The following is a 17,223-nucleotide window of genomic DNA, read 5'->3' on the forward strand; positions in this document are numbered from 1 at the left end:
CACAATGTCACACACACATAACTCTAAATGCTAATAACACGGATGAGTAAAATAAAAAAGACTCCGTGTTACGACACCTTACATAACAGTGAGGCACCAAAACAAGCCGGTAAACGTGTAAATACATAGCCCCACGCATACACTTACACCAATACAAGATGATCGGCCGCCATTATGAGATTTGCCATCGTCTGTGACGGATCAGTTTGCGTATATTAATAATATTTAAAAAATGCCGTCGTGCGTTGTGAAAAAGTGTAAAAACAATACTACACTAGCCTTCAAAAGTAAGTATCACACATTTAAAATTGGGATAACGTTTTAAGTTCACAAGATATACTTTCGAAATAAAAAGGACTCCAAAGAGAATTTAATTTTCTACATAAAAACTTTATAGTCGTTAACCTTCTTTTAAGAACTGGCTGAAAAAAAAAACTTCAAAAACAAAACCATTCTTTTTTCAAAGTGGACGTTTCCGAATTACAATTTTACCACTCACATTTTTCTTTCTGTTTTAAATTTTTTTCAAGATCGATGGGTCTTGCTTTAAAAATTTATGTTAAAAAGCACATAACATTTATTTATCATGCCTTTTTCAGTTGCAAAATGTGTTAGGATCATGGCTTTTCTGGAACTAGGCATCAGTATGCGTCGCACTGCAAGAATGGTGGATGTGACGGTACGAACGGTCCAGAAGGTAAAGCGAAGGTACGAAGAGACTGGACACCATCTGAGGAGACCTTGTAATCGTTAAATTAAAATAAATCGTTATATTATTTCCACTGTGTTAAAAAATCGCCACCACAATGCAGTTGAAGTCCAGCAACAGCTACTTCAGACCCGGAGGGTCTCCATTAGTGACAATACAGTGAGAAGAAGACTTGCTGAAGCAAATTTGAGACCCCGAAGACCAGCGAGTGGCCCAAAATTCGAGAGACAGCATCGAGTAGCGAGACTGCGATACGCCCGTGAACACATGCAGTGCGATGAAGAAGAATGGTCAAGAATTTTGTTTGCAGATGAGTGTCGATTCTCCCTTTACACTTCTGATGGAAGGCGAAGTGTTTACAGGCGACCTAGTGAGCGATACCTTCAAGCCTGCATCTCAGAAAGAGTCCAATACGGTGGAGGCAGTGTACATGTATGGGCTGGCATATTTTCAGAAGGTCGCACAGAGCTAGTAGCCATAGAAAATGGCACCCTCACTGGGCAAAGATATGCTCAAGAGATTCTCAATGAGTATGCAGGGCCGTATTTAGCAAATATGGGTGATGGATCGATGCTGATGCATGATAATGCCCGGCCACACACGGCTCATATCGTACAAGAGTATATTCAGGAGGTCAGTATCAGCGTGATGGCTTGGCCATCAAGAAGTCCTGATCTCAACCCGATTGAACACGCCTGAGATGAGGTTGGGAGGCTAGTCAGAAATCGCAGACCACCACCTACTACCCTCAGGGCACTAAAGCAGGCCCTGGTAGAAGAATGAGAGAATATTCCCCAACATCGGCTCCGAAACCTAGTGTTCAGTATGCCAAACCGGCTCGAAGCTGTAATCAGAGCTCGAGAGGCAATACCAGTTATTAAAAATTAAATAACATGAAAAACACAAAAAACATTAAAATTCAACTAACATGTAATACATGTTAGTTGATTTTTTTTACACTTAACTAAAAATGTCTATTTTCATTGTTTTATCTTTTTTAAGTTAAAAATGTTACTAATGTATAATTTTAGTTTCTAAGAATTAAAGCCTATAAAATTTGCAACAAAACGTTTTTAATCTTAAATCTCTACCTTCTATAGTTAAGAAAAAAAATTAATTTGAAAAGTGTGATACTTACTTTTGCAGGCCAGTGTACGAGTTTATCTTATGTGTGTGTATCTGGTATACCCCGTAACCGCACACACACTAGCATAAAAGTGCTTCACTTACTAATATCACGGCGCGGAGTCCTTCTTTTTTTTACTAGTCCGTGGGTAATAATTATTTGTTCAACAAATGAGCAAAGTTATTTTTTGCTGCGAGTGCTGACTTTAAATCTCAAATTGGACTAATATAGACTACTGAGGTAGTGAGTAATTTAAAGGCACGAGACAAAAAAAATTGCTCTCGTGTGAAACATACAACTTTTCACCTCGACTAGCGAGAAGAGTGTTATAATTTATAGTAAGAGAAACAATTAAGATAATGAATTTTTGTGACAATGAGAAACGCTAGGCTAAAATGAGTTTCGGAACGCACCGGATCGCTTTGTTTATTTTTTTATCTACACCCATGCTATAAATCCTCTATTAAAGATTCTGAAACAGTTAGCTTATTGCCAACATTAAAACACCCAATGTCCTAATGACCATCTAAACGAGTATTGTAATGTTGTACTGAATTTCATAAAAATACTCCTTTGTTTTTTTTCGATGCCTTCATGCGCAAAGAGTTTCAACAGACAGCCCCATTCTTATTGATCGATGCGTGGTATCTGTATGAATTTCAAAAAACGAACATTTTCGTTTACGGGCGTTCCACATTACTACTAGGTTATTTGAATCCCCGCCATTTATTTTTTTTGATATTTTTAATGTTTTTTTTTTTAATGAGCGATTCAAGTTTTGCCAGCACACTGCCAGATAATTGAAACGCTGCAAAAAAACATAATATTCAAGTAAATTTTAATAATTGCGCTATACAAAATGTAAATTACAACTAAAATAATTATTTCATTGATACTTCGTTTATTTGTATATAATCAGTAATGGATGATATTAGGTTACTACTAGGACTGGCTGCTTTAATGTTAACAGTAAGCTAATTTTTTCGGAATCTTTTAGAGGATTCATATTATTATGGGTGTAGATAAAGTCTCGTATGCAACTGTTGATAAATAGGTATTAAAACACTAATGTGATACTATTACAAAAATACAAACCCACATTCGTGTTTTAATACCCCTTATTACACAACAGTTGTATAAATAACTATTAACGCGGAGTAATAGTATGTATGGTCACGTGGGGTTCGAAATTTAAATCACTTTGCCTCACGCTCGCAGCAATAGCAATGTTGCGAGTTTTTACGTAGCAATAGCGCCCTTTTCGTGCTGGAGAGTTAAAATACTTATTTATCTACACACATGCTTTAAATCCTCTATTAAAGATTCTGAAACAGCTTATTGCCAACATTACACCCAATGTCCTAATAACCATTACATCATCCAAACGAGTGTTGTAATGAAATTCAGTACATAGGCTGCACTAAAAGTATCGGGAATATTTACACTGTTCCTGTCATATTAAAATCTTTTTAATTGAAATCTCCTTGGTTTTAAAAATCGAATACCATTGATTTATTTAAAAAAAAGAGTCACAAGGTCTTGTCAAACTTGTTTAGTCGTTGAGAAAATGGAATTGACTCGAGAAAATTCTAGAGCGATGATTTATTATGACTTTCGAAGTGGTTTAACACAAAAACAGTGTATTGACCGGATGATTTCTGCATTTGGTGACGAAGCCCCATCCAAAACCAAAATTTATCGCTGCTTTGCTGAATTTCAACGTGGTCGTGTCAAGCTCAGTGATGATCCCCGTCAAGGTCGTCCAAAAATTGCAGTCACCAAAGAAAGCGTTGATACTGTGCGTAAGCTGATTGAGGAAGATCGACATGTGACATACCGCGAAATTCAGGCAACTTTAGACATTGGCATGAGTCAAATACAAATAATCTTGCATGAACAAAAAGTTGTAAAAAAGTTGTTTTCCCGATGGATACCCCATTTGCTTTGTGAAGAGCAAAAAGCGGCTCGCGTTACTAGGTGCATCAGAACTCTCGAAAGATTCCACGCAGGATCCTCAAATGCTGTATACAACATCGTATCAGGTGACGAATCCTGGATATACGCGTACGAACCCGAAACAAAAAACCAGTCACGAGTTTGGGTGTTCCAAAATGAGTTAAAGCCAACAAAAATTGTTGTTGCCAACAAAAGTTGCGACTATTCCTCTTGAGGGAGAAAGAACGGTTAATGCAGAATGGTATGCTAGCATTGTTTTGCCACAGGTCGTTTCTGAACTGCGTAAAGAGAACTGCAACCGCCGCATCATCCTCCATCACGACAATGCGAGTTCTCACACCGCGCACAGAACAAAAGAGTTTTTAGAGCAAGAAAACATACAATTATTAGACTATCCGCCGTACAGCCCCGACCTAAGCCCTAATGATTTCTATACTATCCCTAAAATAAAGAATAAATTGCATGGTCAGAGATTTTCATCACCTTAAGAAGCTGTGGACGCCTACAAAACGGCCATTTTGGAGACCCCCAACTTCCGAATGGAATGGTTGCTTCAATGATTGGTTCCATCGTATGGAAAAATGTGTCAAATTTCGCAGAGAATACTCCGAAAAGCAATAAATACATTTTTAAATAGTAATGTTGTGTCACTTCCTTGATTCCCGAAATTTTCCGTGCCGCCCTCGTACAACATTACAACACTCGTTTGGATGATGTAATGGTTACTAGGACTGGCTTTTTTAATGTTAGCAGTAACCTAACTGTTTCAGAATCATTTATAAAGGATTCGTATTATAGGTGTAGATAAAGTCTTGTATGCAACTGTTGATAATTAAGTCATTACTCATGTGTTACTATAACCATATAATATAAACCAAGATAAGCCCACATTCGTGTTTTAATACCCCTTATTACACAACAGTTGCATAAATAACTATTGAGCATGTTGACGTAAAGTAGGTTTACATGTCATAAACAATAGAATGTATCAAATATCTGTCAATACTGTCATCGATAAGTATGAAAAAAATCAAAAGTATTAAATGTCAATGTTTCTATTACGATTACGACAGTGACAAGCTCTTGAACACGATCAAATATGTTGAACGTCCAAAATTCGGCGATCAGTATTTAAACGCGTTTTGGCTATAAATGCGTTTAGTTTGTATTTGTCAAATCAGAACTGACTCTGTAAAGTCGTTTACAGGCATCAGCTTAGTTCAAAGTGTTCTAATTTTATTTAAGTTTATTCTTAGGTATAACTTCATAACAAGTTTATTTGTAAGGCTGGTTACGTCTACTACTCGCCTGTTCACAAAAAAATTGGCTGGCGGTCACTCCCTAATATGCTATTTTACCCCACCGTTCTACATACAGCTTCGAAAATGAAAAATTTCTCGATAGTAAATCTCTCTCTCATCAGTAAATGTTTTTTTTCTGTTTAACTTTATACCAAGTTTATTTTAAGGCTGAAAAAGTTTAAATTTGTATTAACATGATTAACAAAATATCATGAATAGAGTGTGTTAACTTACCAACGAGAGGCACGACGATGTTGTAGGGATTGTGTGCGGAGAGTGTCCGGATCAAGTGGAGGTGGTCAATGAAGCAGTTGGTGTCGGGCACCAGGAAGCGTGGCCGCACCTCCAGTTCCGGCGCCGCGCCGCCACTGCCCAGCATCTCCTGATAGATCGATACACTCGTGCCAATATGTCGGCCCCTATAGCTCAGTGGTTAGTGACCCTGCCTACTGAGCTAGAGGTCCCGGATTCGAATCCCGGTTGGTGCAATCTCTTGTATGATGAATATAAATGTTTGTTTCCGAGTCATGGATGTTTATTTGTATTTATGTATGTTTAAGTGAGTATATTGTTTTAAATATATCGTTGTCTTGCACCCATGGTACAGGCCTAGTTTGAGGCAAGATAATTTGTGTAAGAGTATGTTAATATTATTATTATTAGTAATATTATTAATCTATAAACAGATTATAGTGAGTACATTTTGTGAACACTAATAGTGGTACAATAGTTTCAGTGCTAACCACTTGCCCCCGCCATGTCAAGCCGCTCACTGCAAGCGCAAATCCGCAGTATGAGACGGGATATCACCGCGAACTCACAAACACTCACCCTGTTGAAGGACTGACAAACCGTGAGTATTAGACAAACAAAGTATAGACAGATGCTTTAAAATACTTCTGTCAAATGAAAATGTTCCAAATTTGTTTTAATTAATTATCTTAGCGCGTACTAGATAATTCTGACTGATTATTTTTGACAAGAGCATTCTTTTCAGAAGCTTGTAACGAATACGTAATTAATCTCAACCAGAGATCTTGTAGATGAAGCCACAACCTGAGTGTTGAACAAGATACATCAGACTTTTAAACGTGACGTCACTTGAGCGCTTGGGTCCGTGGAAGAGCGCTCGCACTGAACGCGAGAGGTCGCGTGTTCGAGTCCCGCATCGTTTATAGATTTTGTTTTCAAATTTAATTTGTGTAATTAATCCCAGAAGTGAGGGTTATCACCAGGGAGCGTACATTTCATGCCGATGACAGACGTATGACGCCAAGCTACATACAGGATGGAAAAAAACGAATTGTTAGTTTTCATGACTGTCTCTTCATTTAATTATACGTGTTATTTAGAGAAAAATTAATTAGTTATAATTTATAACTAACGTAGTAGCTTCTGAAATACAAAAAATAAGTATTTAATGGGCTGGAAACAAAATGCTTCATTGTGTAATATGAAATGTAGTCAACAAGTTTGAAAAGAGCAATAAAGCATTTTGTTTTCATCCCATTAAATACTTATTTTTTATATTTCAGAAACTATTATGTTAGAATCAAACTTTGATAGATTATCTTTCAGTACGTTTTTTGAAACATCCTGTGTGTTTAATTTAATACGTCATTATGACGAAACGGGCATGAAATGTACGCTCCCTGGTTATCACTTTAAGAAAACTAGCAATAAATTTACCGAAAAATTTGCATAATTTGCAGCCTCAAAGCACCTAACTAATACTATAAAATTTTAAGTCACATTTCTTCAAATATCATAAATGTCAAGTTGTTCCATCAAAACTTCATTCTTAATTCTGGTCTTCTATAAATCATTAAGTAATTACCGAATTGTAATAATAGCAGTCGGGCTGACGTTTACGACGATACGATATAAAATAAGAGGAAACTTAATAGCATTTTAGGAATGATATTCTTCTGCATCACCAGAAGAATCACAGAAGCGTTGCCGACCTTTTTCGCGCCTTTTTTGGTGGTACCGATGACGTATCGTCCTAGAAACACCGCGTATTGAAGTACTGCTTGAAGGCAGAAAAATGTGTAGTTGTGCCACCCATTTATAAATTGTGCAAAAAGCCTCGAACGGGTAATATTCAATAGCAATAACTTAGTGGTAAAGAAAAAAGACGTACTTATGCTTTAATACTTATTTGATTAAAATTTCACAAGTAAACATACAAAAAAAATATACTTTTTATAAACATATTAATGAATTAAATGATACCGCTTCAGACTCATCTGCCATATCCCCAGACTTTCAAACAAAGCTGCTTTCGTATTTGCTCTGGAAAGGATTATCGCTGGTAAGTAATAACCTTACTATCCGATGTCGGTACGTACCTGCATTCGCTGTCTACGTTTCTCCAGGGTGGCGTTCCGCGACTCCAACTGTTCTTTCCTCCGCAGCAACCTCTTAGTCACTTCATCAGCACCTTCCACATCTACACCTTCGCTGTTGCCGGTCGGTTCGTCTATTTCCCCACTTGGGTTAGTCTCATCTTCTGATTTTTCAGTCTAAACAATAAACATACCAAATGTTTCGATTGAATATGTTAACTTGCAGAATTACAGCAAGCATACAGAAAAATTATCATTGAAAAAAAAAATTAACTAGACTTAATTTTTAAAATAATATGTATACTTATTAATATTTGATACTCGAATTTATTTTTTCTGAGCTGGTCTATACAAATAAAAAGATAAAATACCAATTAATTAAAATATTACCAATTGCTGTAATGGAGGGTAGTCGGTAATCGTCCTCTGTACAGCGCTGACGTACCGGGGCTGGGAGTCCGCCGGGTATTCCAACTTAAGCACAGGCGGCTCCACTCCAACTAGATATCTATAATTTTGTTATTGAAACGGGGATTTAGAATTTTGTATACTTCTCAAATAAATTAAGAACCAAATAAGAATGTCAATATAATAATGCCAACCAGCTGGTACGGTAAATCATAAACCTAGTTAGTGACAAAATTTAATTAATTATCTAAATGTTATGAGTTATCTAAAGCTAGGATTTGTTAGTCTAAAGGCAGAACACACCTAAAACCCGCCAGCACAGCTTAGGATTAAACGCGTACTAAACCGAATAATCGGCCTTGCTCAGCCCCCGACTGAACGACTGGGTTAATCAGTACCAATTTTTTTAATGAAAATAAGGGACGAGACGAGCAGGACGTTCAGCTAATGGTAATTGATACACCCTGCCTATTACAATGCAGTGCCGCTCAGGATTCTTGAAAAACCCCAAATATTCTGAGCGACACTACAATTGCGCTCGTCACCTTGAGACATAAGATGTTGAGTCTCATTTGCCCAGTAATTTGACTAGCTACGCGCCCTTCAGACCGAAACACAGTAATACTTATACATTACTGCTTCACGGCAGAAATAGGCGCTGTTGTGGTACCCATAATCTAGCATCCTGTGCAAAGGAGCCTTCCGCTGGTGAGATCTGATGATATCCAGGTTTGTGCCGTTTCGTACGAAGCTTAAATTCAAACAGGTCTCCCTGTGATAAATGCAATAGAAGACACAATGATGCGATTTCAAAAATATTAATCGCAGTAACAAACATTAAAAGTGCTTACTCGGTTCCAAAGAAGAGCAGTTTTCTAGTTCTTAGCGCGTGTTCGGCCGCATGGTGCGGAAGAGGTGGATCGCTGCTGACCCACGCGACCGCCGGCTCCATGTACATCAATGGAGTGAACCCCGCCAGCGATGAGTCTTCAGCCAAGCGAACTGGTGCGTAGCCTGTACGGTATACACTTATTGGAGATTGGATTAAGTGACAGTACAGACGGCTCGCCTGATGTAAAGCGACCTTTGACGTATGACCCCGATCCTATTGCACTGCGCCCGTCACTTAAACGTGTCTATGAACAGCACTAGTTTTAAATTAAAAAAAAATCGGACTGTATATAATAATTAAAAGATCGTAAATATGGAGTTAATTTTTTCTGTACTGGCCAGCAACAATATTACATATTATAAAAACCTTTCACAAATCCTGGCCAAAATGATAGACATATTCACTAACAATATTCAAGAACTGTTTTGTTCTTCTCGACTCCTTAATGTATATAAATTTAGTACTTAGGAATGAGTGTATAAACCACACTGTTTCCAGCGAATGATGTGTTCAACTTTAATTGTTACCTAATCAGAATTGTACCTAGCATAAGTTTATATAAATGTGTAATATATGTAATGTTCATGATCCAAATAAATAAACAAAAATAAATACAATATACAAAAAACACTACATATCGGTTATAACTGACAGTGTAGGCGGGGGTGGGAGTAGCCCAGGGCACGAAAACCGGACCGCTCATCTTTGTGTAGCGATTTATTAATAACATTGTGAATTGTTGGGTAGTTACTTTATTTAGTTTATATATTTGTTTTGCAGATCAGAAGAAATACAACGCTCCTGTTCTGTAAGGATTTATGCCCAGGTTGTTCAAGTACAATGTCGTGCATTGGTTTTAGTAAAAATTCATCAAAAACAGTACTGCAGATGAACACTCAATGAAATTACACATGGTTGTAAGGTAGGTTATGTATTTTTGGTGTAATATTCTCACCTTCTTTTGGCCCACTTTCAAACTGGATCGTCTTGTCGTCGTAGGATTCGAGTATGTTCATCAATGTGGCCATCCAATCCCAAGGATCCTTGTCGCTTCTATTCACAAAACAACATAGATTAACCAAAGTGATTGAAATAAAAGATTTATAAACATTTTAAATCATACATACAATACAAAAATAGGTCTCTGCTATTTTTATTACAGTATGCAACTGTTGTGCAATAAGGAGTATTAAAACACCAATGTGGGTTTATTGATAATAGTATCACATGAGTGTTGTAATACCTAATTATCAACAGTCGCATACAAGTCTTTATCTACACCCATAATATGAATCCTCTAAAAGATTCTGAAACAGTTACCTTACTGCTAACATAAAAAAAGCCAGTCCTAGTAACCATTACATCATCCAAACGAGTGTTGTAATGCTGTACTGAATTTCATTACAACACTCGTTTGAATGATGTATATATTAGGACATTGGGTGTTTTAATGTTGGCAATAAGCTACTCGTAACTGTTTTAAAATGTTTAACAGAGGATTTAAAGCATGGGTGTAGATAAACATATTAAAATGATGTAACTAATATCATACTCAGTTCGTTGACGTCTGGCATTCTACAACAACATGCCTCGCACAGCCACTTTGCGGCAACAATTACCGACTACAGTTTTACCGAACTGATACGACTTAGGCCTTAAGGCCGGCAACGCATTCTCGACCCCTGGTGTTGCGGTTGACTCATCACTTCCCATGACGTGAGCCTCTTGCCCGTTTGCCCCCAATAGTTATAGTTTTAAACATCAATTAAAATATGACGATAAAGATAATTACCGGCACAGATCTTTCAGTCCTGCGGTCATTATACATAAATTCCCTGGCAGATGTTTAGCGATACTTGCCATAAAGAGTGAAAGATGTTTTGTATGTCACGTACAGGATCGAGGGACGTAAGTCTCCGGACGCAACGTGTTAGTAGGAGATGACCTTAACCACTGACCTCTACTATATACAGTCTGCGGTACTAAAACTAGTGATGACAACCTCAGCAAACATTGATAGATGGTGGGAAACTATTTACAAAAAAAAATGTGTACTTTATTACGTTGATTCTTGAAGTATAAATAACACGGAAAACGAACGAAATTGCACTACTGCGGGCTGGTCGGTCTTTCAACGACTTGTCTAAACTATTAGACCTGGATTTGTTCAGCACTGCAATTAGGCAGGTAAAACAGCTCCTTACCGAGAACTTTTTCAATCAGGTGTAATTGTAAATTTGAGTTATTTTGTTAATTTTTTTTGTCTCTTTATCATTTTATATAATTTTCGTATTTGTTGTCCACTTAACTCTTACATCATATATCGATTTCTATCTGTGAAAACTTTTAATTGTCCTTCTGTAAGTCGCAACCGTTTGTATTATACGTCAAAATTAGTTCTCTGGAACCTCGCGAGTGGCGCTTCAAATGGGCACAAAAAATTTGCCGTCAAACATATGAAACAGCCTATTCAGTGGTATTTATACAGGTCAGTGACCTTAACCCATAACATCACTTAGGGCGCCTCTGCATTAATGTTTTATTGCAAACATAATGAAGCTATCCACGACTCACACCCCAAATCATGACAGCGTGCCAACTCATTTGCACCTTCTTTAGAGTTTATTCCACATTTCTCTTACCATCCTTGAAATATGCTATTCAGGCGGTATTCATATTAAATCTTATAAAAACATGTACATGGAATTTACAAAAGTAATTAATAATGAAAAATTATTATGATGAGAACATACTCACTCTGTTCCGAAGTTGTCAAATGAGGGAGGTGGGTTCCATACACTGCTGTGACACAACATCCAGTCAGACCAAACCTGCAACAAAATTATTTAATATGAATAAAATCTTTCTACCTCCTATTTTATATAAAGACTAATAAATGATATATGATATGCACATTGAGGTATTTGCTAGAAACTGTGACAATCATAATGAAAATCTGGATACGCACTTGCAGAAAAATCCTATTGAGATATTCTTGAAATTGTTGCAAGAATCGTCTCGCTTCAAGAATGTGGAGCAAACTAGCATTATGCTATAGTTTGGTTAAAAAATAAAAAGTAATAAAGTTCAATGATTCTAATGCGAAATATTTCAGTAGACAAGATGTATATAATGCCATAAAAAGGCATAGTATAAAGGTTCTTAAGTGTAAATTTATGATTACTTTAATGCGTGAAAGAGATCCGACTGCATTTAAATTAATTAATTGGCACCATGTTGAAAAGTTTATATTAAATCGACTCAGACACAGAGTGAAGGAGATAATGGCTGAGAGTGGATAGCGTAGACTACAACAGTTATTTGCCCTAACCGTTAGGTCAATCTCAAGGCCAAGAGCTCAACAATGCGTCTCACAATTAAACAATTAATAATTATAACATTAACACAACGGTCTAGATCCCTCTAAAATTATTATAATGCAGCCGACTAGCTTAATCAGCCGTTCAATTAACATTCAATTCACTAAACGGCGTCCTTAACGTCGCAGCCATCTGGTTAAATCAGCCAGTCAACTGGATGGCAAGCCCTTCAATTAAATGCCAGGATTCAATTCATATTTAAGGATCTTTTGTGTTGATTGAATTAGCTATATCTATACTAATAAATGGAGAGCCGGTCCTTCGGTTATTCTGCGAAAACTACTGAACCGATCGGTATAATACTTACACCATAAATTGCAATTGTGTATAATTTATGGTGATTACTTATCCGGAACCTATATTTTTTTCACAAAGAAATACCTATATATATGAATACTGCTATATAATAACGCAATACAAGTAATTCAGACAATACCATTGAGCGGCCTTTCATTTAATTGACTATGCGTAAAATGCTATTTAACGAACGGGCTAGCCATCCAATTAACTTGGCTGATTTTGCCTGCTGCTGCGGCTGCAACATTTATACGAGAAGCTTACACTTCGAATACATTTAGATAAAAAAAAGTCCAAATTAAATTATTTCGTATATTTATATTATTATAATTCACAAATAAAATTTGAAAAACAACAAAATTTTATGAACGATGCGGGACTCGAACCCACGACCCCCGGCGTCCTGTGCCGGTGCTCTAACCAACTGAGCTAATCGTTCGAGTGACGCCTCGCTATAAAATCTTGTATGCTTTGTTCAACTCTCAGGTTGTGGCTTCATTTATAGGATCTACTTTACAGTTGATAACCTGCTCAACCCCAATTTTTGCATATTAGGAAACTGATATGTGATGTCGCTCTTGATCATTATAATTCTGAAATTATTTACGTTCTTACTAACAGAAAACTTGAGGTAAAAGGATAAATATTTTTAAATTGTATAACTAATATATGAAACAATGGAATTGTTGATTTTGTGTAGCTTTAAAAACAGTTTGTCCTTTTTTGGTCGCGATTTTGACCGCAGTGGGAATCGTTTTATAACATTAACTTCTTAATGTTGAAGAGCTACGGTAAAAAACCACAAGTTTTCTAACTTTTTTTTATCCCTATTTATTATCATTATCTTAAAAGTCTCTAGTGTTTAATTAAATAAAATACTATGTAAGGCTTAAAACTATGTATTTTTAAATTTGGTTGTCGTTTAATTACATTTTAATTACTATTTATTTATCCCGACGTTTCGTGTCACTGTCGTTGTCTTTTCACAAATCATAGACTTTTTTTTAAACAAAAGCCCATGTTTTGTGGCTTTGTAGACAGCTCTATTTGACCTTAGTACAATAGTGTGAGTATCACCTTAATAGCCGGCAGTAGCGACAGGGCATCAGTGTGCTGCTGAGACTGCGGGGGCTCCGGCAGCAGGGCACAGCAGCGTTCGAGCAACGCTCCGAACATCATCAGAGCCACGCCCAACGCACATTCCAGCCACGCTGATCGCTCTTCATTCCCGTTCTTACCTGGGTGACAAATACAATATAAAAGTTTTTTTTTTAATGAAAATAAGGGACGAGACGAGCAGGACGTTCAGCTGATGGTAATTGATACGCCCTGACCAATGCAGTGCCGCTCAGGATTCTTGAAAACCCCAAAGAATTCTGATTTGCGTTCGTCACCTTGAGACATAAGATGTTAAGTCTCATTTGCGCAGTAATTTCACTAGCAACGGCGCCCATCAGACCGAAACACAGTAATGCTTAAACATTACTGCTTCACGGCTGGCATCCTGTGCAAAGGAGCCTCCAGCTGGTAAAAAGTTAAATCAATATAACAAATATGAATAAAGCTGCAGCACATTTCTCGTAATTAAAAGCACCGAATGACAACGTACACCCGCAAAAATATATAACAGCTCATGGTCATAAGCGTGAGTTATTGGCAAGAATGCATTTTAACAAGTTTTCCATAGCATGGGGCATCATCATAAATATTACAACACTATCTAAATTGCTCCAATCTCTTCACCTCATCCCAACTTATTGTCAGGCTTATGTCTTGTTTTTTTAAACAAATTCAAATTTCTTTATTGGTACCAAAAGTTATGTTACATGATATAATTGGTTGGGACTTTATTTTAGATGACAAAACCTGTGTCAGAAGTTCCCGCTCTACCATATCTATAATCACTAAGTAGGTACCTACTTAACACTAATAAGGTGTGGGTGTGTGTGTGTGTGTGCGTTTGTGTGAGTAAGTGTGTATGTGAAAGTGTATTGTGTTCGCTAGTATATTGTGTAAAAAGTTTTATAAATAAATAAAGAATAAAGTTCTTAAGAGTTATGTCTATTTTTTTTTGTTAGAAATATAAACAATAGCGCAAAACTTAGCCTCTCAATTACAGCCACATTTTCTGCCTATTTTGGCCGAAGTGACGATTCAGAAGCGCTTAGTTTCAGCCTAATTAAATGAAGCTTATTTGACTTGACTTGAAGTAGAAAACTTTAAATTCAGTTCGTCACTATCAATTCAAATAAAAACCATAATTTATAAAATAGCCACGGGTCCATTAATCAAATTGGGCAATAAATAAGGTCGATTTGATTTTATATTCAATTTCAAATTTCAGATTTACCAGACATAAAATTTATATCTGTTATAACTTCGGTTTAAAATTGCATTCTTTAGTGAATAATGGCCCGTACATTATGGTATTATTTTTAATTTAAGCGACATTTCTTCGAAGTCATCAATAGCTATTGAAGTTATTTTTTCCCAATCATTTCGCAGTCAACGACCGCACGCTTATTTTAATTCTAATCATCTATGTTTTGAATCCGCATTTTCATTTTATCTCTCCCGTTTTGATTTATCCCTTTCCACTCCAATTTAAAATGGTCAACATAATATTACTCTCTTCTTAGTCAGTAAGTCTCTCTTGTCGAGGTTGTGATGTTAATAGGGCTAATAGACTCAGACAAGACTCGCTTAGATAACTTTAGTAACATTCACAGTATTATGTCCGATGGTATACTATTTTAGGGCAATTTTCCAGCTTTGTGGCAAAGGGGGGCAATACGCACTATTGTAACTTAGTTTAGGAACTAATTCTAGGGAAAATATTTATGAGAAAAATTCAAAGAAATATAGCCTGTTTCACTAGCGTGGCTCGTCAGATATTACCAACTTACTTTAGTTTGCCAGTATCCTAACATACTTCTTTGGCTTTTTTCACTCGCTTTTATACCAGCTCATTCTTGATAAGGGCACTATCAGCCCCTTTTCAGAACATAACCACTCTGTTAATGGAATCTACTCCTAGGTCACCCTTTACTTTCATCATAATCATCTACCGAATTACGTCCACTGTCGGACAAAGCCCAAAGATCTTCACGACGATGAGTCCCGCGACGCCCCCATCTAACGTATTTCAGCGATCCTGACCAGATCGTCCGCGTCGGTCCATCTTGTGGGAGACCTACCAACACTGCATCTTCCGGTACGTGGTCGCCATCCGAGGACTTTACTGCCCCACCGGCCATCTGTCCGTCGAACTATGTGCCCTGCCCACTGCCACTTTCGCAATCATTTGAGCTATGTCGGTGTCTTTGGGTCTCCTAAGGATCTGCTCATTTCTGATTGGATCTCGCAGGGAAACTCCAAGCATAGCCCTCTTCATTGCCCTTTGAGCCACCATGAGCTTTTTACTTTCAGAAAAGCACCACACCATCTCTCACATTTTCCTATATTGCAGTAATGATTAAATTGATAAAAATAAAAACTCATTGGATGGGTGAGATATCGCAGGTTATCAAAGATGATAGTCTAATCACTATAAACATGCGATACAGTGGAAGGGTTTTGAATTATACCTTCTTGGAACAACTCTATCGGTTATTGTTAATTAAGTCCGTACCCACTTCCTGTTACACGGGCCGTGTAATTAATAATTATTATTATAGTCTTATATCTGGAATATTGAGCAAAAAATCGGCCAATTATATATCACACTCGACAAGCGTTTGACTCCGTTGACCCTTTGAGGTATATTAAAGGGGTTTTAGTAAAAAAAAAGAATAACTAACAGGACTTTGCACGAATTTGTGCGCAACCAAAATATTTGCAAGCATACAGAATAAATTAGGTTGAAAGGAGAGCTTTACTTGGGTAAAGAAAAATGACCTAAGAGAACGGTGTGAGTAAGAGTTAGAGACAATCATAAACAAAGCGTGCGAGAGAGAAAAACATCGAACGGAGATACAGCAAGATAGAAAAGGAATGGGAATCTATTATTACTGTAACTGATTTTGATTAACAAGTCGTAAACAGCCAGCCATTAGCATTAGCTCTTTATTATTTTGAATAATAAACCACCAGGTAACGACATACATAAACAAATATAACTAACTGGTCTGGTGTTCTGTCTATGGTGACATTTATTGGTAAGATAATATTAGGGTGGTTGTATAGATGATGAATGAAATAAACCTGCACAAATTTGTAGAGCTGATGTGGATAGTCATGATGGAAAATGTCGGGTTAGACCTACGTTGGGCGATGAGGTCGGGGACGTATTAAAAAGGGACCAGGAGGTCTACTCGACCACGAATCGACAACGATACATTCGGAACGATACGATAATACTCCGAATATATCGCAACTATGCTACTCTTACAAATGTTCGAATTCCTTATCGTTTATCGTTATCGTTCGTTCAATCATCGATTCGACATTGATTACGATGTAACTAAGAGTAGGATTCGACACGACTAATGCCACGATTTATCGAATATCGATTTTAGGAGTAGGCCCCCAGGTCAAGAGGTAAGGTCTGGACCGTGGCACATTGAAGTGGTCGTTTGTATGTATGTATTAATAAGTTCTTCAAGGGTAAATAACAGTAGTGAAGTTGGTTTTAAAGCGTTATATTATACCTTAACAAACAGTTAGATATATTTGGAAACTATAAAGTTCGTTTGTTTTAAGAATTTCATAATTTATTACTGTTACTTGCTGTATGTTTCCCAAATAATTATAAAATAATAAAAAAAAAGTAAAAAAGCAACATGGATCGAGACTTAAAGCTAAATT

General features: G+C 36.9%; 1 protein-coding gene and 1 non-coding gene across 3 annotated transcripts in view; both read right to left on the reverse strand.

The window, feature by feature from the left end:
• LOC126966913 (telomerase-binding protein EST1A) overlaps nucleotides 1-17,223 on the reverse strand; it is a 61,609-nt gene that overhangs the window by 15,102 nt on the left and 29,284 nt on the right. For both annotated transcript variants that reach the window (XM_050811195.1, XM_050811194.1), the window contains exons 16-22: nucleotides 13,495-13,655; nucleotides 11,498-11,571; nucleotides 9,696-9,793; nucleotides 8,700-8,862; nucleotides 7,831-7,948; nucleotides 7,444-7,617; nucleotides 5,327-5,474 (exon numbers count right to left, since the gene is read on the reverse strand). In XM_050811195.1, coding sequence (XP_050667152.1) covers nucleotides 5,327-5,474; nucleotides 7,444-7,617; nucleotides 7,831-7,948; nucleotides 8,700-8,862; nucleotides 9,696-9,793; nucleotides 11,498-11,571; nucleotides 13,495-13,655 — 936 coding nt within the window. The remainder of the gene's footprint in view (nucleotides 1-5,326; nucleotides 5,475-7,443; nucleotides 7,618-7,830; nucleotides 7,949-8,699; nucleotides 8,863-9,695; nucleotides 9,794-11,497; nucleotides 11,572-13,494; nucleotides 13,656-17,223) is intronic.
• Nucleotides 12,783-12,856, reverse strand: Trnap-agg (transfer RNA proline (anticodon AGG)). Its single transcript has one exon. It is a non-coding gene; the product is annotated as a tRNA-Pro (tRNA).

This window comes from Leptidea sinapis, chromosome 11, assembly GCF_905404315.1.
Source record: "Leptidea sinapis chromosome 11, ilLepSina1.1, whole genome shotgun sequence".
NCBI classification, from domain to species: Eukaryota; Metazoa; Arthropoda; class Insecta; order Lepidoptera; family Pieridae; genus Leptidea; species Leptidea sinapis.